The 24,813-nt window shown below is 43.8% G+C and overlaps 1 protein-coding gene across 9 annotated transcripts in view; it reads right to left on the minus strand.

The window, feature by feature from the left end:
* The window catches only part of akap9 (A kinase (PRKA) anchor protein 9), a 57,680-nt gene that overhangs the window by 25,898 nt on the left and 6,969 nt on the right, over positions 1-24,813 (minus strand). For 7 of the 9 annotated variants that reach the window (XM_056413805.1, XM_056413780.1, XM_056414037.1 and 4 more), the window contains exons 2-21: positions 23,617-23,889; positions 20,151-20,195; positions 19,244-19,306; positions 18,178-18,321; positions 17,514-17,669; positions 17,237-17,371; positions 14,272-17,139; positions 12,508-12,582; positions 10,720-10,867; positions 10,515-10,585; positions 10,297-10,417; positions 9,969-10,066; positions 9,479-9,584; positions 9,072-9,306; positions 7,520-7,571; positions 6,316-6,666; positions 5,575-5,847; positions 3,134-3,279; positions 2,687-2,898; positions 1,063-1,244 (exon numbers count right to left, since the gene is read on the minus strand). In XM_056413805.1, coding sequence (XP_056269780.1) covers positions 1,063-1,244; positions 2,687-2,898; positions 3,134-3,279; positions 5,575-5,847; positions 6,316-6,666; positions 7,520-7,571; positions 9,072-9,306; positions 9,479-9,584; positions 9,969-10,066; positions 10,297-10,417; positions 10,515-10,585; positions 10,720-10,867; positions 12,508-12,582; positions 14,272-17,139; positions 17,237-17,371; positions 17,514-17,669; positions 18,178-18,321; positions 19,244-19,306; positions 20,151-20,195; positions 23,617-23,889 — 5,754 coding nt within the window. The remainder of the gene's footprint in view (positions 1-1,062; positions 1,245-2,686; positions 2,899-3,133; positions 3,280-5,574; positions 5,848-6,315; positions 6,667-7,519; positions 7,572-9,071; positions 9,307-9,478; positions 9,585-9,968; positions 10,067-10,296; positions 10,418-10,514; positions 10,586-10,719; positions 10,868-12,507; positions 12,583-14,271; positions 17,140-17,236; positions 17,372-17,513; positions 17,670-18,177; positions 18,322-19,243; positions 19,307-20,150; positions 20,196-23,616; positions 23,890-24,813) is intronic. The other 2 variants (XM_056413549.1, XM_056413872.1) reach the window with 2 other exon arrangements.

Consider the following 24,813-nt stretch of genomic DNA (forward strand, 5'->3'; position numbering starts at 1 on the left):
AGAGAAGAACCCATCTCGGCCTGAGTAATGCATGACTTGAGCCAACGGGAAGATGTGCTGTGCAGTCAGTGACAGTAATACATGCAATGGCCCAGTTAAACTGGCCACGTCTCTGCGGGCTGACACTGGACACAGTGGGCGCACAACGCGGACAGCCTGAGGAGGGGGAGGAGTTGCTCTGTGCACCACGCACTGCGATAGGCTGAGCGACCACACAAAAGCTCCATGTAAAGACAAGCTCGTATCTATAGGCAACCGCTGGCAATGAGGCGGCTCTTTTGTGTGTGAATTCTAGAGCTTTGTTGCCGGCCACATTCTGCAGTCTCATCCCCATTATGCCGCCGTGGACAGGCGTAGAAACCTACAGAAGGGGTTAACTGTGTCGAGTGTGGCTATTTAAATGTTATGTCAAAGCCCAAATGTGTCACTAGAGCTTTGTGCACAAGCAGTGAGTGTTCATGAAGAATCCTGCTGAGACCATTTCACTTGACAAAGGACATTAAACTATTATATATTGTAGTTTGTATTTTGAGAAACATGCATGTTTGCATTTTTTGCAGATAGTTAGATTCAGAAATTGATCCTGATGGCTGCCTGTCGGTCCCAGCACTTAAAACAATGGAAAACTGTGAATTGTTGTTTCTACATGTTGGTTTATGTTTGGATTTATTAACGGGATAAAACCACGGTGAACTCCGTGGTATCTTCTCCTTTTAGTCTCAGCAAGAAAGTGAGAAATTTCCAAAAATGTCCAACGATTCCAGTTCAACATGAATGTATTAAGCAGTTCGTCATATTGGTTATTATCGAAGAAAAAGCTTTAAAAACTGTTCTGTTCAGCAAACAAACTATCGTTTAGGTCTAGAAACTCAACGCAACATTTTCAAAAAGATACCCAGCCCACGACGAACCGAACAAAAACATAATGCCTTCAATTAAACACGATCACACTTTCTCAGCGCGCAGAAAGTGCCATACGCTGTGAGACGAGGAAATAAAGTGAGCTCTGAAGATGAGCAGAGAACCGCCCACTGATCCCACTCGACAGGAGAAGCGTTGTACCTGGTTGCTGGAGTCTGAGATGGCCATCAACATCTTCTCCAGAGCCGCTTGGAGCCGGCAGCTGATTCCCATCAGGTACTCCTCGTTCTCCAGCTGTGCGCCGGCGCCCAGCAGCAACTGTTCCATAACGTGCCGAGACGCCTCCAGACCCTCGTCAGCCTCCGAGGTCCCGCTGCAACTTTCTGCAGAGGAACAGAGATCACACACGTCACACACAAACCTGATGCTTATTACACTGTCAACAGATTTAAAGTTCACTCTCTACGTTCTGACTCATAGGCTACAGCTTCTTTGAGTAGCTTTCAGATGTTGTTTTTTTAACTCCTCCAACTTTAGCAAACTAAGAGACTGTGAGAGAATATTTAGCACAAAAAACATCAAATTCAGCAGAAACAGTAAAATACTGAGCTTTTTAAAACCATGTGAAGCTAAATGCTCTAAGGCTTGGTCTAGGACAAGTACAACCTTTAAAGAAAAATGATGCAAGACGTGTAGTTTATATTCCTAACGGAACAGGATGCAAGGCAGTGCTAAGAATACAACCACAACAAGGGTTCAGGCGCATTCATCATCCAGTTCAAAAGAGAGCCCTGCGCTCCCATGACTGCACGATGCATTCTGCATTTCGTGAGTCGACTTTGAAAAACCTGCGTTCAATTACTCAGAGAATTTCATGATAGCGGCAAGATGGCTCAAACATTACATTGTTTTTGCAATTTCATACGGTAACAACACATTAAGAGAGCAGTGGCTCCTTCAAGCTCAACGGCTGATCCAGGTTATACAAGTCCCTGGTTATTCATTATTTTAGGGATTTGACTTCACAATAAAGGTCCCAATATGTACCATCATGCCAGAAGGTCTATGGTCAAACCCAATATAGTCATACGAAACCCAATACAAAGACATGGTATATTTTAGAAAGTCGTGAACAAACACACACATTTTGTACCTACCTACAGTAAATATTAGGATTGGCCTGTAAACATGAGAGTGTGTTGTCTTTAGCTCCCATGGAGTAGTCACCACCTTCAGTTATACAGAAGCATTCAGAGAGCAGGCACATCGGATATCTTTCTGACACACAAGACGAACTCTCCAAGATATTATTTGCATTCGATCACCAAATTTGTGTATTGCAACATAGCACTTGCATACATACACTAACTGATAGCGTCTTTTTCTTTTTCCATAAACAAACTAAAGATAAACTACAAACCCCAGGCCTGATAAGAGGGACATCTACTCTTTGCTCATGCAGAAGCATTTTGTAGTCATGGTGCATAATTGCTCCATCACAACAGACGATAGCAGCAACAGAGGAAGTCCTCTTGCATTGCAGACACGGATGCCAGCAACAATCGGGAAAGGTATTATCCACACTTAATGAATGCAAAACAACCCCAAAGGTACTGCAGCTGCAGCGGTATAAAACAGTTGAGCACAGACATACTTTCTAAACTCCAATTCTGGAGTGCTGTGCAGTGAGTTTTCTAGTCCGTTTATGATGTATTTTTCTTCTTTGTTCACTAAACTACAAATCCCACCTCCAGCTGAATACCAACATATTTGGGTGGATGGGCTGTTGAACCTTTCGTCTAGTCTGAGACCTCATGCGACTTGCCTGCTGCAAAAGCTCTGGCGGGCTCGGCGTCGGCTCTGGTCCAGGCTGCCGTCTGCGTGGTGGAGTCGGGCGGTGCCGCCGGCCGCCCTGCGCTGGGGGCGTCGCGCAGACTCTGCATGTGGAGGCCCATCGTTTCCTCCGCTGCTGCGGTGGTCTTCAGGACGTCAACCAGCACCCGACTGAGTTTCTCGTTTGCTTTACGCAAGTCATTTCTGAAAGCAGTAAACACAATTACGTTAAAAACTACCGCTGTGAAACTACATGTCAAGTTGGTTTAAAGAAAAGCTCGACCACAAACCAGAATTGAGTTTATTTTAGCTTTAATCAATATGCATCTTTTCTAATTTATCTACAGCACTAACAAAAACACAGGTTATCCGAAAGGACTAACTCAATATGGAGTTTAAGAAGTTCAAAATGAGGCATGAATGGAGTTCCTGTCACGACCTTTCAGAGTCCTTATCGGAGGACTCTCCGTCATCCTCTGATGACCGTTTGCCTCCACCAGTCTGCTTCACCCCTGGCCCGCCTCGTCCGTCTGGGTCTTCCCCTTCCTCCAACTCCTCTTGACCGTCCTCTCTCTTCTTTAAGGCCTGGACAGGCAGCAGAGAGAACACAGACAGAAGCCCCGTCATTGCAAAGTTGCAGTTAGATAAAAAGACTCCTAAAAACTCTGGATGACTGACAGCAGGGCGGCTGTTTAGTTTAGTTTAGTTTATTAAGGATCCCCATTAGTCTACACCGTAGTGGAGACTATTCTTCCTGGGGTCCAGGCAAAAAACATTACAATACAATACAAATACATAAAATGCAGTACAGCATGATACATTTTCACAAAAACACTTAGACTTAGAAAACAACATTTACATTAAAAGTAAAATAACAACACCTAAATACCTTAAATACCTAAAATAATAACCTAATTTACTATAATTTCCTTTCCGATTATTGCTGCCTTAAGTTTCCTTTTGAAATCACATTTATTTCTTGTTAGAGTCACATATGAGGGCTGTACGGGCGACCATTAGTGAAAGCGCATTCAAATTAGGCGCATAGACTGCTGCCCTTTAATGAGCACACAGACACAAACAAACACACACACACAAACAAGGGACACTTCTTTCACTCTTGGGGCCGAGAGAAACACGACTATCTTTGTGCTGCTATGGCAACAGGTGCACCTGAGGCACAGGGAGTTGCAGAGGCGATAGCTCCATCTTCTGAGGGAACAGCAGAAATGCAGCTCTGCTTCTGCAGCCACTCCCCGACGCTACGGCGTGCTGGGGAGCGAGAGCGGCACGGACCTCGGCCAGAGACTCTAGTCTTTACGGAGATGAGAGCACGTTTGATAGTTCAGGGTAACAGACACCATACGGTAGAGATGCCTGCGGAGCTTAAACGTGTTTTTGACAGAACATTTCCCATTTCTCGCTCCACATTGTGAGGTCATGCAGTATTGGCTTCTATTCTATTATTTAGTATTGTTATCGTGTCTTGTGTTTTATTTTTATTTTCTATTAATGCTCTAATGTGCACCCGCTGCTGTGATCCCAAACTTTCCCCACTGTGGGACTGATAAAGGAATATCTAATCTAATCCATTCTACTGAAATATGTTTCTCATGTTTTCAAAATGTACATCGATTTACATTCCAATGTATTTATTTTATGCATTTTAACAGATGTAAAGTAGCATGAACATGGCATTAGAGTTTTAATTAAGTTATTAGTTTACGTCTTTTTGGCTCCGTATTATTAGTTTAGAAAAAACGAAAACATCGTTTCATACTCTATATTCTCTTCTGAGCTTGTTTTGTAGACTTTAGAACTTTTTGAAAGTTTTAAATCTTGAGATTCACAACAAAGTTTACCTTAATAGAGATTCTTAACATAAATTAAGTAATTTAGGAGAATGTAGGCGAGAACAACATAATGCATGTAAACATCTACAAGTACATTCTCTCTTATAACAACTTGTCTGATTACTGACGCTTCAGAACTTTCTTTAACTGAAGTATCTTTACTGATTCACTGAGCTGGAGCAACTCATCTCACAGAGAGCACTGAACCCGACAGCCACTGCGGCCACACACTGAAAGCTGAATCATGCAGTACACGGTTAGTGGAAGCCTGGCAGGCCCTGGGACGAGCTCTTCAAGGCAGATTAATAACCCCGAATCATCGTGAGGAAATCCACGCATGCAGCGTAGACGGAAGAGAAAGTATGTGGAATTAAAAATATACTTCCTGTAGAATCATTCATAGTTTTTCTGTCCCTCACAACAGTTTTTGTTGTTGTTTATGTTTATTGAAAAGAAAATGTCAATGCTTGTTGGTTTCTTACATCTGTAATAAATCACAAGTTTACTGTGAATAAGAGTAAGATCATTGGGATGCTGTACCCTTTTTAAAAGAGAAAGTGTGTGTGTGTACGCACATTGTGAAATAAAAGGGTGAAAGAGATGCATTTTAAATACTAGTTTGACGTATTAGGTCTAGCCTCCTACTATAGGAGGCCGGAATATTTGTGTAAACATTCTCTAAACCTCAGTGGATTAATACCAAAATAATTCATGGGAATAGAAAATGATTACACCTCAAACATAAGTTAATAAAACTACATTATTTGTAATATTTATTTAAAAAAAACTTTCATCGGCAAATTTGTAATTTGTGAGAATGGGCTCTACAAAATAAACTGAATTAAATCGTGACCTCAAGTCAATTTAGTGAAAAAGCATTCTCTGTAAAAAAGCAGTGACAGAGTATCAATGTAAGGGCAGATAATCAATGATCGCAATCGATGCAACACGTGCATTGCGACAAAGAATGAAATGCGTGTCGAGTCTAATCAATAAACGTTTTGCTCGACAGCTCAATGACACCGACCTGCTCCGGTCTCGATTCGGTTCTCCGCAGCTCCTCTTTTAACTTTCGGATCTCGGCGTCCCTCTCCTCCAGCTCCCTCTCCAGTCGCTCCTTCCCCACTTCCTCCACCCAGGCGCCCGAGGTGAGCGGAGCTCCGGGAGTCATCCGCTCCACGTTCTCCCCCTCCTCTCCGTCGGACCGGGTCTGCATGGCGGCGCTCCTCTGGCAGGCACGCTTGTTCATTCGAGCGAGCTCAATCTGCTGCGCGAACTTCACGGACATCTGAACTATGGCCTGTCAGAATATACAGACGCAAGGATAACGGGACTTATGATACTGAGAAATAAACGACAGTAAGAATGCTGACTTAATGTCTTTAAAGATTTCCGGGATCTAATTGTACAGAATAATAGTGAATGCTCCATCTGAGGCTGCACCTAACAATGATTATTCAGCTGATTATTATAAATTGTAATTTTTTCTAGAATAGAACAAAGCATCACATAATAAAGTGAAAATGCACTGTTGCAGAACTCAGTTCATATTTTTTTAATGCCTTGCTCCGTCTGACTTGCAGTCAACAACCCAACGTTATTCAGTTTAAAAGAAAACCAGCATTGAGTTTTGGAATGATCAATCAAATGTTAATTAATTGACAACTGTAACTGTGTCATCTCATCTCTTCAGGCAATGTATCCGTTACCAGTTATATTTATTCTGATTAGACAAGACTTCTGTAAAACAAGCTACATGGCCACCTACCTTGGCAACTTCCTCCTCCACTCTCTCCCAGTGATGTTTGTCTTCCAGCCCTGCCGGCCCAGCTGCCCCGGGGCTCTCGCTGGAGCTCCTCGCTCCGCTAATGCCGTTGGGATCCCGCCCTCTCTCTCCTCCCTCCTCCTGGAGCTTCACCGCTTTGCTCTCCCGTTCCTTTTCCTCCGTCAGTTCCCTCAGCTCTCGGTGATGCTGCTCTTTGAGAGCAGCTACTTCTTGGACGTACTTGTGGTAGAGAGCTTTCCTCAGCGCCTGCAGCTGTGCCGTCAGGCCTGCAGACCCGACGGGCCAGCGCAACTCCGCGGCTCCCTCCGACAGCTCCACCTCACCCAGCAGCTGCTGAGAGGGAGGAGAGGAGGAAGAAACGGAAAGGTACAAGTCACAGAATGAAAACTAATGTGGCAGATCACAGTAGCTGTAGTGCGTTGAAATAAAAGTTCCTCGAGGCTGATCCTGAAATAAAGCAATCACTTTACTGTTGCCAGACATCACCCTCTCTTCAAACCACCATTAATAGACCATTTTGTTCCCTCCACCCTGAAGGATGATAAAGAGATGACTTGCAATACAGCCACATTTCCCAAAAGACACTACCAGCTTGTCTTGGGATGAATCCCTTTCTTGTTTGTTTCAGTCATCCCGCTCCTTCAGTACCACTTGCCTCGAGCCTAAAATGTCCAATCCAAATGTCTTAAAGACATTCAAAGAAAAAGGCACCGTGCCCAGTTTCTCTCCCGCTGTGACTCGCCCTGCGCTGCAATCTGTTACTCTATTCTCCAATCTGATCTCAGCACAGACGCGCGAGCTGTGCAAACTTCGAGGTTGTAGGGAAGGGAGAGCAAAGTTAGGAGTGACGTGAGTGAGAGACGGCTCATTCACGCCATGCAGAGTCCTCCTTTCATGCAGCCGGACGAGAGGACGTTGGCGTGGTTCTTGGGTAACGCGTTACAGCGGCAGGTTATGCAAAGTCCAACCCTTTTAAAATCGTTGATATGGGACCGTTCATGATGCTGCTTCCGAAGCAACGCTGGAGAATTCAGGGCACGCTTTAGCCTCAAGGCTGCAACTGCCCCCTCCCACCCCCACCCCCGCTGTCACAGCGTCTTAGTGCCTGTACACGCATCAGCTCGTAGTGAGATGGGATGCTTGTGACATAGAAGATTTAGATGGGGGCGAAATGTAGCAGCCATACCTTTAGTTCCTCTCCGTGCACCTCCATCCTCTCACAGCTGGACTCTGGAGCACTGGACAGGCAGAAAGAGAAAAAGAGTCAAAGTCAATTGTTCGACAACAGCAAATAACTTGAAAAAATGTTCTTGCTTCCTTTCAAAACTACTTCTCTGTTATTACGAAGTAAAATGTAAATTCTTCAAATGCTCCAGTAGGAACCATGAAGCAGTTTACTGGTGCTACCGTCTCTTAAAACATGAACCTTTATTGCATACTATTCACAATAGACAACAATATGTAAAAAATAAATAAAAAATCCGTAAAAACCAGCTCAGTTTACCACGACATGCTTTTTGAATGCATGTATAAAAGTGGGAAAGACATTTGATCAGGAAAAACAATGCTAATAAGACGATATTAAAGTACTAAAATATAGATTCCACAAGAATAAAGACAAACAAAATTGATTACATAACTTGGGCTGCAACTAATGATTAATCTGTAGATTATTTACCCTATTTATAGATTCATTGTCATTACCTTTTTATAATTTGCTAAAATCTGTCCTGTTCTTTTGTTGCTGTATTTTTAGGAATCATTTCTTTGAACATGTCAGTTGATTGTTGATGAAAAACACGGCAGTGGACACATTCACCAAGTCAAACAGTGGAGGGCAGCATCACCTCGTAGAAACAGAGGGACGCCGTGGAGGAGCCTCTCAGTCATATAGTCTGGATTCGCAAAACTAAAGTTATCATACATGTACGTGCATTAACATATCAATATGGGGCATCTCCAAATGGATTTTAGTTGTATTTTAGAGACCTGGAGTCATTCAGCAACCACATATAATTAAACAAAATGAATGGTAGATGCTTAAAATATCATGCTTGTCTCGTTTTCTCCCCAACACATCTCAGGGTGAGCCGCCTGGAGACGAGTGGGCGAACATACGCCGTGAATAACGCTTTAAACAGACCATTGAATATTTAATTTGTGGAGCCTTTGTTGGTCCAGGTCGCTTCCACACGCTACACAGGATGTGCAGACCAGCCTCTCGTCAAAGTTATTCTGCTGTTCTTCTATCACGTGTACTTTAATCTAGTAGTTGGGGGGCAACGAGGAGCCTAAGTGATGCGTGTGGGAAGCAGTTGTACAACGGTGTGCGACTCCGGTGCCGGTGCTCAACAACAACAATAACAACAACAACTGATGAGACAACATTTTAAGGCACGTTATCAAAATCAAAACTGTATCAATACTGAATATTTGAAACAGTTTTGATACTCATCTTCTACAGTATCGCTATAAAGTAAAACCAATAATTCTAACGACTTTAAAATATATATTCTGTCGAGGTCCCAAATAAAAAATAATTATATATGCATGTATATATATATATATATATATATATAAATAAATAAATGTCATCCTCTGGGTTTCCTGTGGTTACATTTCATTTTGCTCTAATCACCATCTCTGTAAAGAGATCCTGCTGTAGGCTCCATTGCCTAACCTGAATGAAACATCTTTTCCAGATGTGGACACATCAAATGTCATCGAGTCATCATCACCTGTCGTGGGTCTGGGTGCTCGCGACCTCCTGCAGTCGCTGCTGCAGCATGAAGAGCTCGGTGGCGTAGCGCTCCTCGCTCTCGGCGGCCTGCTGCTGGTAGTGCGCGCGGAGACGCTCCATCTCTTGTGTGTGACTCTCCTCCAGCTGCAGCTGCTTCTCCTGCTCCTCCGCCTTCAGCCTCTGGAGCTCCACGGGGAGGGAGGTGGACGGTGCGCCAGCCCGCTCCCCCGGATCTAACCCACCGAGAAGGGGGAATGTGAAATTCAACACTTGCACACACCTTTGAAAGAAGCATGTTGCGCACACACACACACGTTGGTTTCTGCTGAACACACAGGTAAAGATTTGTTTGGACTCAGAGACAGAACATTAGTGATTGACCTGCTTTGCTAACTTCACATTTACCTTTGCTTGTAGACGGGCTTGGGCTAGAAACTCTCACGCGCAGGTCAGAGAGCTCCTTCTCGCTGCTGCTCTTCAGTTCATCGTAAGCCACCTGCAGCTCCGTCATCTAGGAGACCAACAGAGTTGTGAGTTTGACTCCTCTCCTCCTCTTTATTCCTCAAACTGTGTGCCAATTGTAATGCAGACTGCCGTTTCAACCTCACTGCCAATTCAAGTTAATACAGATGTTGTTTTAAAACTTTTTTTTTAAACTAACCTTTGTTTTAGTACAATCCCAAAGTATTGTGTTACTTCTTGTAGCTCTGAGCTGCTCTGTCAATGCATTGTGGGAAAACAGTTTCTCAAAAATAAAGCTTTTTATTTTTTTCACATGGTGATGTTTGCGTATACTTAATTTTGCCAATTTTCCAGTGTGAACCGACAACATAAACAGGACGTTTTATTAGCATATGTAATGGGACTGAGACACTTATGCAAATGTGTTTCTCACCTTGTTGCCATCAGCTCTCAGCAGAGCCTGGAGCTGCGACAGTCGATGATGTTCCTGTTCAATCCTTCCCTTCACCTGCTGTAGGTCTCTGTAGAGCTCTAGACCAGTTTTAAACGTTTTAAAAGAGACAATAAAAAATTTGTTCTTCTTAGTATGGTTTGAATCTTAATAAACATTTGATCGCAAAAAATAGATCTCATCTAAAAAGGTAGGTATAATGTGAATTAAATTATTGCCCACAGTGCATCTTGCATTGTAAGTGTGCGTTATGCGTGTGAATATAATCTCTGTAGTACTTCAGTTTAATTAGACAAATTCCGACAATTACCTCTGGCCTCCAGTATGACGGAGCTGGATTCACGAGGGTCTGGTGTTTCTCCTGAAGAGGGCGGCCGGTCCTCTGCAGCATCACTCGTCAAAAACTCTTCACCAAACATCCTTTGAAAGCACTGAACACAAAACGGAGAGAGACAAAGTTAATAGATCTGGTTACATGGCAACACGCATGAACCTCACACATCACAACCGTTGGTCTTCAGCAACTACCTGCATGATCTCACTGCATTCTTCTGACACCGCTTGTAACATGTTGTGGTATTTGAAGATGGTTGGCTTATCTGAAAAAAAGGTTTTAAAAATGGTCATGAATTGAATTATTAAAATGGTTTCACAGATGGGGTTCAAAAACAACGCTAGACACAGCATCTATCCGCGTTGATCCATCATGGAGGATCAGTGAGAGGACGCTCACCCGGGTCACCGTGGTCTTTGCAGCTCTGCAGCTTCAGCTCCAGCGTGTGTGCGCGGGCGTCCGAGTCCACCTGCAGCAGCTCCAGTTGGGCTGCGTGGATCTGAGACAGGCTGATGCGCTGGGCCTCCATCTGCAGGCGGCACTCGCTCTACCCACGGGAAGAAACATCACCACATCAGAGCGGTTCGATTTCAACCACAGGGGGACGGAGATAATGTGACTTTGAAATTGGAGCGTCGTCTTAATATTCCTAAATGTTTGATTTATTTGATTATATTTGGAATAGTTTGGAAAAGCTGTACAAATAATAAGGTCCAGGTCACCTATAATGTATCACACATTAAATTGTGCAGCACGCTACATCCATTTGGTAATTAGAGGAGATCTACAGTATTATTAAACAACATAATTCCATCAATCCTATTATTTCCATAAGTGCAGTAAGCGCAACCATCTGTGTTCCGGATGAGAGGTCGGCTATTATCACGTCTGTGACGGAACAAAAGGCTGAGGAGGCTCTTTCTATGATTTTGCATTAGCACACATTTGTTAGGGTCGCGAAAATATGAAATTGTGTTTCATTTACCTTTGATCTCAGACGGGTTTTAAAAGCACACTCTGCATTATAATTAGGCGGTATTTAAAATGCTTTGTTACGATACAATCTTCACATCCGCACGACGCTCAGATGTCGCCGCTTAGAACATGCAGATGAGATGCTCACACGGCAGCCGTGTTACGATGTGCCGCCGCTACTCGCACTCAGAGGGCAAAAACACAAACACGAGTACGAGAAAGATTATTCAGTTTGCTCAGAAACAGAGCACCTCCTGTCTGAATGAATCTGTCATTTAAATACCGTGTCACCAAACTATAATATAAGAGGTTAGTTTGGATCGAATCGTCATCTATTGGCACGGTAGCGTAGAAACTTCTCACACCGACCGCCTCCTCAGGGCGCCGTCAAGGATCATCCTCGATGGCCTCGCCGACCACTTTGCTTTGAGCCTCGACGTGGAACGGCTGCTTCTTTATTTCCGTCTCCGTACGGCTGTGCTCTGATGACTTTAATACCACGACGGACACTAACAAATAAACAAACTAGAATGGGCACTCGGTAGAGTGCATACCTTCGCATATCACAAGATTGGGCATTGAATTATGAACATTTTGGCGTTAGTTGCATGCCAATTGGATAAAAATTGACCGCGCTATGGTAAAAAGAAGATGTTGACCTTTTCATGACCTTGACCTTTGACCCGATTGATCCCAAAATCTAATCAAATGGTCCCCGGATAATAACCAATCATCCCACCGAATTTCATGCGATTCGGTTTAATACTGTTTGTGTTATGCGAATAACACGCATACAAATAAACGGCGATCAAAACATAATCTTCCGCATTTTCAATGCGAAGGTAACAACGTGGCGGGCGTCTGACTGCAGGACTTTATGTTCTTCTTTTTACTCTCGGGTAACTTGTCTGTGGAAGGAACCACAAACGGGCCTTGTGTCGCATTTTGGGGACGTTAATAATTTGAATCTCATGACCGCCCAACTCATCCTGAACAAGCGCCGTTCAACAGGCTGAAGCCTGAATTTGATGAATTGTTGAAACTAATTTGAGTAAAAGTTATGAACAAAGTAAGAGATATTAAGGAGAAGAATATGAAAATGCTCTTGCATTGCGTTTCAGCCGAATGAAGACCTATTTATAGATGTCTACACCTCAATGTAAGCGGTTTCAAAGCAACACGACAATGCAAAGGGCAGGATGTGACATTTACATGCTCAGTCGTCTCTCCCTCGGCTCCCCGACACACGACAGGCTGGGTGAGGCGGTCCGTCCCATGTCTGCTCACCTAAATAAACAAGAGAAATATTGTACTTTATTTAAACCGCCTTGCCTTAAACCCCAGTACCAAAGCAGACCACTATGACATTGATGAACAGAAAGACAAGATGCACCATGATCGATCACTTCCTGAGGGAGAGGAGAAGCTGTCTGTTCAATTAAGTCTGGACATTATTCCTCTTAGAAAGATAACTTTACAACAGAAGGATTCTGAACATCATCTCATTGGCCTTTATTTTAATTTAGTTTAACCAATGTGTTGTTTAACCCTCCTGTTACCTTTAGGGTCAATTTGACCCCATTCAATGTTTAATGTCGGTGTTCTTTGGGGTCAATTTGATCAACTTTTTTATATATTTAAAGGGCTATTTAGGTAGTCAACAAACAAACATAAAGTACCTCACACTTAAACTTGGGAAACAATATTAATTCTAATAATTTTCTGGAGGTTTTAATTGCTGGGGTCAAATTGACCCCGAGGGTAAAATATGTTAGTAAATGTAAAGGTAACAGGAGGGTTAAGATGTGTGTTTGACTGACTCTCATAAAGAAATGTATAAAAAACTGCTTTAAGTTCACTTGTTGATTGTAACTTCCCCATGTCATCAAGCATGGCAGGCACATTTTACAACATTTTACAAACACGTCATTCTGGACCATATGTTGTGTTCCAACCCAGGATGTGATAAACAACAACAACAACAATATGAAACACGGATATGAAATGGCAGACAGACACATCTTTTGACCGGTATAAGTGACACGGCTTGAAGTGACAGACACAGAAGTGACCGGGGTAAAATGGCTTCTCACCTCAAACCCTTCACTCCCTGCAAGATGGAAAGAAACTAGAATGTACACATTCCAAGACAATGACAGTGATGCAACGCTGTCAGAGGGCTGTGAGGGAACGACTCCTTTTAAAACTCAACATCAAATCCAGCGCGAAGACGAGAGGCATCAGATGATGGCGGATGACGCGTATCGTAAAGTGTTCCTTTCGATGTAGGAATGTGCAGAATATCGATGAGGTGACACCTCGGCGTTACGTGCAGGCGGTACTGAGAGTCAAGTTATTCGTTTACATTATTGCTCCCGCAGAAGCGCGGAAGAAATGTCGCCGAGCGGTCTGCACAAAGTAGAAATAAACCAATGGCGGTCTTTAATGCAGAAGTAGGACCGCAGCTTTGCTTTCCACTTCTGACCGACACCACAGAGACAACAATGCAGAGCAACAAGCCTCACTCAGTATATTTTATATATATATTGTTCATAAATGTTGCTATTCTGCTGACTTCAATGTCTTTTTTTTAATATGTATCCTGTTATATTGTAAGTTGCATGTATGCATGAGGAGAGCGGAAGCTTAACCGGAGTCATATTCCATGCATGTGCACACGGCCAATAAAGCCAACTGATGTAAAACCTTCATCCGTTTGACTTGAATCCTCACATTTGTGACAGAGTCGACATCATCGAGCATCGCAGCATCACTTGTGAATGTGAGATCTTTGCAGCTTGCGATTTAAACTCTGCTTTTTTTCTCCATTGTTGTTGTTGTCATGCAGAGTTTTAGAAAGAAAGAAAAAAAAACCTTCATTCTCTCAAACGTGTAATTTAAAAATCAGACTTCAAAAAGGAAAGAGAGCGCCGCAGCGACTGGAGAGCGGTGAAGCCGGAGCACGCGAGCGCCTACCTGTTTGTCGACGTCGTCTCCGTCTCCCCGGTGTCCGTCGGCAGAGTCCTGACCGGCGGAGTCCTGACCGGCCCGCTCTTGTGAACGTGACATCACCTGGCTCTCCATCTGAGGCTGCAGCTCCTGCTCTGCAGCACTTGTTGCTCTCTCCTCCTCCTCCTCCCCCGCCTCCTCTGCCTCCCCCCCCTCCCCCTCCTCCTCCCCCCTTTGCTTTTCCTCTCTGCGGTCTGAAAAAGCGGTGCCCGGTTTGCTCTCCTGCTTCGACCTCTGCCGTCTCTTGCCGGACCCCGAGGCTGTGGGCTTGTGTGGGGGGGGTCGTCCTCCAACAGGCCCCTCCCCCGGGGCCGCCGGACGCCTCCGGAGCTCCGGGTTCTGCCGGCTGCCGCCTCTCTCGGACTCCGCTGCCCGTAAGAGGGACCGAAGAGCCGTTATCTCCTCTTGCAAAGACTGGATCTGGAGGCGATGGCCGTCAACAGAACACACCGGTTCATCGGGTCGGTCTGCCTGCCGGAGCGGAGCTCGTCTCTGCGCGTCCTGCCCCCGCGTTTTCTTTCTGGTAATCGCTCGCTTCTGTTCCAGTTCTTTCCCCGGGCTTTCACTTTGTGCGGTGACCTTCGCGCTCGCTCTCCTCGCTCTCGTCAGCTCCTCTTCCAGCCGTACAGCTTTGCTCTCTGTAAACATCAGCTGCTCTGTCACTTCGGAAAGCCTCCCAGCCAGCCGCTCCTTCTCTATCAGAATAACATGAAGCTCAGTGGTGTCTTTTTCGATCACAACTTGTTCCCGTCGATCTGCATTCGTGTCCTCCTTTTCTTCCTCTCTGCTGCTCTCCTCCAGCTCCTGAATCTGGGACTGGAGGCTGGACATTTTTGCCTCAAACTCGAGTGTCTCCTTCAGTGTCCTCTCCTCCAGCTGCGTCTTGGCTTCAATAAGACACGAGTACTCTTCCTTTAGCTCCTGGTAGTTCACCTCGAAATTCTTCACAGCGAACGAGAAAGTCGTCTTCTGCGTTTCAATTTCCTCGCGAAGCCCGACGACTTGTTGCTGCGTCCGATTGTTCTCGGCTGCGAGGGTCTCAATTTGAAGGATTTTTGAGTCCAACTCCTCTTGCAAAGTGTTATTAGATTCCATCAATCCCTCTTTTTCCAATTCATGCCGTTTCCATTTGCTCTCCCAACATTGTTCTCTCTCTTCTGTCTGGCTGCCGAGCGCCTCCGTCTTTTTAAGCAACGACTGAATTTCAATTTCCATCCGAGCTCTTTCTCCTCCTCCCTTTCTCAGTTCCTCGAGCTCCGCCTGAAGCTCTTGAAGCTGCTCGACGAGCGCGTCCGCTTTGGAGCTGTGCAGGGCGAGCTTTAGATCTTCCTTTAGTCCGACTATTTGGTGAAAAAGTCCATCTCGCTCCGTGGCAAAACTTTCCTTCTCCCGACGCAACACATGCAGTTCTTCTTCATGGCCGATGCGCAGCCCGTGCAGCGCTTTCTCGTGTTTGATGGCGGCTTCGCCGAGTACGTTTTCTGCGTTTAGGAAGCACTCCCTTTGCACATCTTCCCGAAGAAGAATCAACTCTTCCTCGTGACTGAACAGGAGCTTCGTCCTCAGTCGCTCCAGCTCGGCTTCCTGTGACTGCGCCATGCGGTCGAGCACGGCGTCCTTCTCCCTCTCCAGCATCTCCAACTTGATCTTGTAATTGGTGACTTCAGAGTCGTGCTGGATCTCCGTTTCTTGCGCCGCTTCCTGGGCGGCGGCGAGCTCACTCGTTATATCGCCGACGGTCTCTTGGAGGCGCCGCAGTTCACCGCGTCGGCTTTCCTGAGAGTCGAGACTGCGGGAGACGTGCTCCACTTCTTCTTTCGCGGCACGGAGATCTCGAAGGAGGTGCTCAACCTCGGCCTGCAGGTCCAGCTTCTCTCGGGCGACGCGGCGAAGCTCGTGTCCGGCTTCGTCCTGCGTGGCTTGGGACTGCTCCAACGTCTCCTGCAGCTCTCTAATCCTAGCAGAGAGTGCGTCCACCTCGACCCCAACAGTGGCGGCCTGAGACAGTTGTTGCGCCTTCAGAAGCTCGAGCTCGGCGCGGTGCCGCTCGGCCGTTCCCTCCACGTTTGCTGCGTGCTGCAAGTTGACCTCCCGCTTCATCTGGACTATTTGCTGGCCGTACATCTCGTCCAGCTCTGCCCGGAGAAGTTCCAGCTTCCTGAGAGTCTCTTTCTGCGTTTGTTGGATGGCGTCGCCTTCAGACAGGCTGTCCTGGTGGCAACGCTTCTGCAGGTCCTCCACAGAACCCATGAGCTGCATGATTTCGTTAGAGGACATTCGCTCTTTCTGTCTGGAGGCTGCAAGTTCACCCGTACAGCTCTCCAACTCGGCTCGCTGTTTCTCCAATTCCAAATTGAGACTCTCCATTTCACTTGTACGGCTTTTTAAGTCGGACTTGCTGCTCTCCAACTCCTCCGTGCATCGTTCAAACTCAGACTCCCTTGCGGCCATTCGCTGTTGGCTGTCACGCAGGCCTTTTTCAGACGCCTCCAGCCGGGTAAGAGAGCAGTCACGCTCTGAAATGACTCTCTCTAGCTCTGCTACAATCAGGTCCTTCTCATCCGACGGGCTTGTAATACTCTCATCAGCAGTGTGTTCCACATGAGAGAGCTCCTCTCGGAGCAGGCTCAGCGACAGCTCGTGTTCCGTGATTATCGCGGTTTGCTCTAAAATCAAGTGATTGTTCTCCTTCAGCGTTTGTGCAAAAGACTGCTCCGTCGTCCTCAGCTCCGTCAGCAACTGCTTCTGACCCAAAATAAGTTGTTCTTGTTCACCAATTAGCAGGTCCTTTTCGTTAATCCTCAGTGTGAACGATTCTTCCGATCGGCCTCGTGACTGCAGGGGAAAATAAATTATTAGAAATGCAGGCGAAACATTGCGAGCGTACATTTAACAGAGCGCGTCTAAAGGATCACAGTCGGCCACTTCTCACCATTTCTGTCTCACGGAGCTTCAGCTGGAGCTCCTCCAGCTGTGGTTGGTGCTGGAGGAGCTGCTGCCGGGCCTGCAGAAGATCCGCTGCTATGCTGCTGTGGCTGCTGTTCCTCAGCATCTCGCCCGCCTGTAGCTAGGAGTTTCCCATACACATATTTATTTATTTTTGAATATATGGACAGCAAGTAGTGGAGCAAATTGATAGTGTAGTGACCTGTGAAGGTAGGTAGTGTATGAACGTCTAGACTTATATGTTAGATATTCTCAGTTCTCACCTGCTGGAACTGAATATGTAGTTTTTGGCTTTGCTCTGTAAGTTCCAGGAATTCATTCATGATTTCGTCTTTCTCTTTGCGAGCCTGCTGGATATTAGCCGTCAGCTGGGTGATGATGCCATCGCGCTGCTTCAGAGCAGCCTCAAAGTCCTGCAGCTAGAAAAGTAGAATGACGTAAAAAATCCACTTTTATAGCGAGAGAGAAAACAACGTGGATATTTTCCAAGGACATGCTTGTCGTCAGGCAGAATAGGTGTCATGAAGAAGCTGAGAATGTGGCGATTGTTGAGGCTACATAGCTTTTCTGATAAAGGAATAAACAAGTTCCTGCCCTTCAAGTTACTATCATTTAGAGCTACAGGTCCAACTGCTGGATGACACATATGTGGGGGTCATTATAACCTTTTGTGATTTAAAACCAAAGGGAACATAGCTTCAGGTGTAAATATTCCGATCACCCATGAATTCATTTTAACATTCACACCAAAAACAATGACAGAAAAAGAAAAATCATTCTAAATAAACCACTTAAGTTATATATGTTTTAATGAACATGTTGTAAAGTATTGTGGTATTAAGAATAGTTAATACAATCTCCACCCTGTGTATTTTCTTTAGGCACTGACAGAAGTTAAGCCCTATAATAAAGCAATAACATGTGTACCTGCTGTACTCCCTCCTCTGTGCCAAAGGCAGCCCTGATGTCTTCAAGCTCTCGACTCAGATCCTCCACTGCCTGGGTCTTGGCGGCTAGAGCGTCCTCCATTGTGCCTCCCTTTATCACCTGTTGCAGGGACTCCACCTCCTCCTGAGCAGAAAGAATACCACTTTATATTTAGTTTTACAGGGTTTTGGGAAAGGAACCAAGATGAAGGTTTTAAGAATGAGCTTAGCAGTAATCCACCACCATAGAGCGACAGCAGTTAGTTACAAGAGCCAGAAGCCCCATGAAGGGACAGTATAGTAAACATGTTATTGTTATCAAATATTGCCTTTCAAATGTAAGCATTACTAAAAAACCAGTTTTACAGATACTGGTCAAAATGCAACGTCAATAACCCAAAGCAGCTGAGGAAAAGTCTCTTGGTTCTATGAGGGCAGTAAAGCCTGCAAGGTAAGCAAATACCTGGAGAATAAACCTGATACTGTCAATGAAAACATGAAGTTAAACTCCAACATTTAGCAAGATAATAAAAAACAATCATCAATTTTAAATTGTTGCTGTAATTGAATCCTTTTGATTCATTATAGAACCAGAGAAGGTCTCTGACCCGACAAGTCTTAAAATCTGAACCAAATTCAGGAAAATTAAAAAAGGGGTGTATTGATCAGCACCTCCTTGGTTTCTGTTTCCTCTCTTCAAAAGACACCAGAGTGGGTCTAAAGCCAGAAGCCTCTGTGTGATGTCCTCTTGTTTATCGTTCACCTGAATCTTATCCAGCTTTCACAACTTAGAAATGCCACAAAGCTCAATTGTTCGATCCTCGAACAATTGAGCTTTCAATATTGTCCTGAATAACATGATTATTTATCTTTCCCCCCACTGTATATTGAAACAAAGTGTTAGCATTTGTGTAGGTATGTAGTCGAGTGAGTAGAGCGTAAATCAGGCTTGGTTAGTAGGGGATAAGAAGTCTTGCAGAGGACTACGGTCGAAGCAGACAGTGACGTCCAGCAGCCAGTGGGTTTGCTAGCAGCGCCAAAAGAACGGCTTCATCAGATTACTGTACCCAGACAAAATCCTCCGAAGGCATCATTAGGTTCTCTGTCATCTCATCATGGCACCCATTCACCTGTTAATTCACAATGCTGTCAGTGAAACAGAGGTATTTGGGAGTTGGGATGGAGAAGTCAGCATTAATTAAAAGTCAGATTTTCTTGACAAAGCGGTCTTAACCCCTCATGAACAGATGTATTTGATTTATTTGATCGTATATGTTGACTGTTGATTGTTTTTGATTATTGTTGTTTTGTTTGTTGTCTAATGTGTACATACCAGCCGTCAAGTCAAATTATGTTTCTGATTCTGATAAACGTCATGTTATATTAGCGACTAAAACCATGTTTAAAACTCTAACTGATGTAGATTCGTAATCTAACTTCAGACGTTCTCCGTACTCAGACAACAGATGATCGTGTAGTTGCATTAGGAAGCATAATAGCAGAAAATCGGAACAAAAAGTTTGAATAATATTTGATGATGCTTGTTTTAAGAAGTGGCATCGTTACAAGCACCATTTTTATCTGACTTATATATAAATTCAACGTTCATTACGGACACATTTTAAGAACAGGCAAAGGGCTCCAACTTAATTGACTTTTGGGGATTTATCCACCACAGAAAGATATTACGAGCATGTGATATTGTTAAAAGCTTTTCTAGAAGACCAACTCAGAGGATGAGTACCGGTCGTCGACTGCGAGTCAAAGAATCTGAAGAATAAGCTGATTTTATGAAAAAGTATCTTTAGTCAGTTAAAGTGAGCCACAGGTGTGACCATGAACACAACCACTCCAGCAGCCCTTCAATGTGCAAATTGCATCTATCAGTGTAAACTTGGTTTCACCGATTTAAAAAGGTGAAAAAAGGGTTCATACCACAAAGTGATATACGTATTTCCAGAAAGGTCATCTCACCTCTGATGAATAATCTTCAGCAGTAGTGGACATTTCGCTCTCCGGCTGCAATGGAGAAGATTAGGAGAATTTTAACAATAAAGAATGTAGAAAACTAACAGGATAAATGTGTCTTATATTATGTTCATTCAATATTGGATCAACTCATAACAATTTAATACAATGCGTGCCTTATGTCCCATTTCAGTATGCGCTCGGCTTTAATCAAATATGGGCATAGCCCACTTCTGTCACGAGAGACTTTGCAGTCAGTCTCGTACTCCAAGCTATGTATACGCACGCACGCACACGCGTGCACACACACACACACACACACACACACACACACACACACACACACACACACACACACACACACACACACACACACACACACACACACACACACACACACACACACACACACACACACACACACACACACACACACACAATTGAGGCGGCTTCATCCGGTGTAACCGCCGTCTGAGAGCAGTGCAGCGGCAGTGACCTTTAGGGGCGCGCCCACGTGCACAAATAGAGCGACTTCATTCTCTCCTGAAGGAAACATCACTCCACTAAATATTGACATCGCAAATAGTTGTTTGGTGTTGTTTAAGTTGTATATTGCTCTTTTAAAACAACTAGCAACTAATTTTATAAAAAAGTCTAAGCAGGTATTTCAATGAAAATACAATAATGTATTTCCAAGGAAACTGCAATCTCTGCCCCACAGCTCCTTTCTCCCTCCCACAGAGTAATGATGGCCTTTATTTAAGTCCTTTTTTGGGATAATTACATTGTAGGGTCCAGAACAGGTGAGAAATCACCGGTGTTACTCTGATTGCTAAACTTCATCACCTCAAACCCTGAAGAGAAAAACATTGCCCACGTAATACTTGACGTATGAACATTACATCACGACCTTGTTGATTTAAGGAACGTTTACTTGCAGCCGCTGATGTCTGCGCGGCATCGAGTCAACACTCTTGTATTTGCAATTACTTAAACTGAAAAAGACTCGACAATGGAAAACTTTTATGCTGTTGTGTTTCCATAGCAACCGTTTCCTGCTCATAAAAAAAAGCCGCTTCACTCAAGAAATCTCCGAAGAGGAGCGAGCCACGTGACCAGTCGGACGTGGAGGTCAACAAAAACATGAGAATAACAAAATAGATCCACGTGGATAACGTTCACACTCTGGATGACGGAGTCTCTAAACAAATGCACAAGTTCCATTGGTGAGCGACACGGAGCAGCTCCCAAAAACACAGAATGTCGGTCTCAAGGCGAATATTTCTTTTCTCGCTGTGCAACGAAACATTCAATTGAACCCCAAGGTTTGCTAAAAAGTGCTGTAAGCCCACACACAAATTGGTGACACAGGCCGACGCATCTCAACCCGTTTAAAAAGCAAATTGTCTGTTTCCATGGCAACCGGTAGTTTTGTGGGCATGTACCGCATCAGGCGTACAGCGGGGCGACGAGAGGCTGCACAGCGCCGATAGAAGAGACCGAGAGGGCTGTGCACATTTATCAAGGTGTTTTAGAAGAGCTGATGTCATGGCATTATTGAGACCAATGAATGGCATTTATTGCATGTTGGAAGGTCAGGCATGTTTGATAAGTTAACAGACCTAATACCAATTAAAACGCTCTTAATGATAAAGCCATGTTTGGAATTAAAGCAGGCGAGGCTCGGTACGCTGCAGGAATATGAATTCATAGAACGGATCAACATTGAATTCAACCGTGTGTCTAGTTTCAAAGAGCATGCTTGATGATGAAAGAATCGGTCAGGGATTTATTAAATAAAGGAAGAACTAAGCAGTTGATAGGTCGACCAAATCCCGAGCACATTCAAAGCCTGACAGATATGTGTGTGTTTTTTTAATTTTTGAACAGCGGGGCAGTAATAGTTGAGCAAGAAAACATCCATTTAAGTTCTCGCTTCCAACCGCGTAGCATTAAGTCTGCAGCCTCGTTCAAATGTCTCAGACACAATACCGCTCAAACAAACTAAAAGCAAGCTCCAAACACATCTCAAAAGGCTATTTGAATCATTTTGAGTTGTTCAAACTTTATTCTTAGGATACAAAGTCTGAGAATATTGTTTTTCTGTCCAAGAGGAGGATTTGACAAAGTCACTGGAGGATTGAAAATCTACTAGTTTGGGCTAGCATGAGTTAATATTGATATAAAATAACAATTTACTCAATTACATGTTAAACTACTTGGTTTGGTTGGACTCGATAATTACATTTTTGGGAATGTGCATTTTTGTCTAATTGTGAGAATTCATAATCGACTGCGTAATGAAAAAATTCAGAACAAATAAGGAAAATAAGCTTTTCTTTGAAAACGGTTCCCTTCAAACCAAAATAATTATTAATTCAGGGAAATGTTATTCTTCATAATGTGATGACGTGTATGCTTGCAGACAAACAATGTTGGCACTCTTTTAGAAGTGTATTAATTAGTAATTTCATATTTTTGGTTTAGTTTTAGTTAAATTGTGCGACTCAATAATGCCATACATTTAATATACACGACATTTAATGTAACAAATATTCTATTTACTTAACTTTCCTATTGAAATTCCTACATTACTCTCTAAGTGGCTAATGGATTGCTTGTGCTAAAAAGGTTTCAAATATGCCCGAAATAACCCAGATTCATAAGATGAAATAATTGGTGAGATTCTGTGTGACTTGTGTTTCAAAGCATTTAGACAGTAAACTCATTAAAACCACTCAGACAAATCTCTGAAGGGATGGTCTGGTGGCAACATACAAAAAAATAGCTTTAGTCATTAAAAAAATATAAAGTAGCATAACGACTTTGTCTTATTGTAACAAGAGGTCTTGGACATGAGTAATTAAGCTTAGTCTCAGCAGCTAAATCTTAATTAGAAAAAAGAAAGAAAAGAAGAGAAAGCCCTTGTCTGAATTGTGATTCTTTGAGTCTATTCTTCACATTAACTTTAACAAAATCCTTCATGAATGAACCTTATATTCTGACATTCCACAGAACGCAGCAGAATAGTTCTCATCCGTTTACTAATTAGAGGAAAATCTTTATCTTTCTCACTTGTTTCAGAAGGTTGATTGATTAAGTCAAACAATCATTCATGTTTGTAAAGTGTTCCACATTTTCGGCTGAGTTCACATTCTAGGGTACTAAAATTAATGTAGATGTCATTACACAATTTAAAGAATTTCATACAAATTTGAGCCAATAGTGAATGAATTGATAAAACAATCAAGACATTCTGAAATGTGAAAAATGATTAGTTTGCTCACGAGACTAATAATCACAAATCAGTTGCTAATTAAAATTATTATGTACTGCAGAGCAACAAATTAGAGTTTGATTGACTTTTACTAAGTTAAACAGTTTGCCTTTCTTTCAGAGTCTTTCTTATGCATTACAAATCATAAATGGAAGGCGTTCTGTGTGTGAAGAGTGAAGCAGTTGTCTTGTCTACCTCTATGGTGTAGGTCTGGTTTTGCTTGACAGTCTCTCCACTCCGCAGTGTCCTGGCAATGGTAAACTCCGTGGTGGGTGGGTCTGCATTTTCTTCTTGTGACCCGTCTTGTCCTCCACCCGAGACCTCCTCTCTTCCTAAACACGGATCCGGCTCGACCTCCACCCCTCTCTGCGAATCCCCCGCCGAGTCCTCTGCTGGATTCTTTTTCTTCTTCTTTTTCTGTTTCTTCTGGGAGTCCGCGTGAGCTTTCCTCTGGCGATACTCAGCCAACTGGAAAAGGAAGAGGAGAAGAGGCAATGTAAAAAAAAAAAGAAGGTACAAATAACACCTTCTGATTCAATGGTGGTCCTTAGAAGTTAAAAAAACAAACATTTTAAGCATCTTCTGAATTATTAGTTATTCTAATCTACATTCCTGGTCGTAGCTTCCGTTCTGATCTTTTTTTAACTGACCCTAATGCCAAGAATCTCTTAAGAGCAAGAACCACCTCCTTTTGTCTCATTCACAACTTCATCGACGACCTAGCAAAGAGTTTATACTTCTAACAAAGAAAAAGAAAGTTGGGCCCACTCGAACCAGTTTGGTGAAACTCAAGCGAAACATTGTGTGTCCCTAAAAGACGTCTTCCTTGCTCCAAGTGAGTCCTCCCGCCCGGCGTCCATATGCCGAGACACAGGCCTGTTGCTCTGCCAGGTGCTAATCCTGACTAAAAGGATTGCATTTCTAAACTATGTCAAAGATTTAGTCCGAACGCCGATAACACTGACCTCCTTCCCCATCGTCAAAGGGGTATTCTCCGCTTTATTTTGCACCTGTGCACCTTTATTTTACAACACTGTGCCGTATGTTTAGATTCTCGGATTCATGACAGAAACAACTTGTGTGGGCACAAGAACCAGTCTGCACTTCCTATCTGCTGGACCGCTTGTGCCGATTAGAGTTTTGTATTTAGGATTGGACTTCATTCACAACAGCATCGTGCCGCATTATCGACCTGATTCTATTTTTTTGCAAATTGCGTTTCTCAGTATAAACCAACACTGTAAAATACAAACTTAAGCTTGAGCTGTAGCTCATGGGGAGAGTGGTCGTCCTGTAACCACAAGGTACCCGGTTCGATCCTCGCTCTCCCCATAGGCTGCATGTTGAAGTGCCCTTGAGCAAGACACTGAACCCCCAGCTGCTCGCCGGGCG

This window comes from Pseudoliparis swirei, chromosome 1, assembly GCF_029220125.1.
Source record: "Pseudoliparis swirei isolate HS2019 ecotype Mariana Trench chromosome 1, NWPU_hadal_v1, whole genome shotgun sequence".
Classification (NCBI taxonomy): domain Eukaryota; kingdom Metazoa; phylum Chordata; class Actinopteri; order Perciformes; family Liparidae; genus Pseudoliparis; species Pseudoliparis swirei.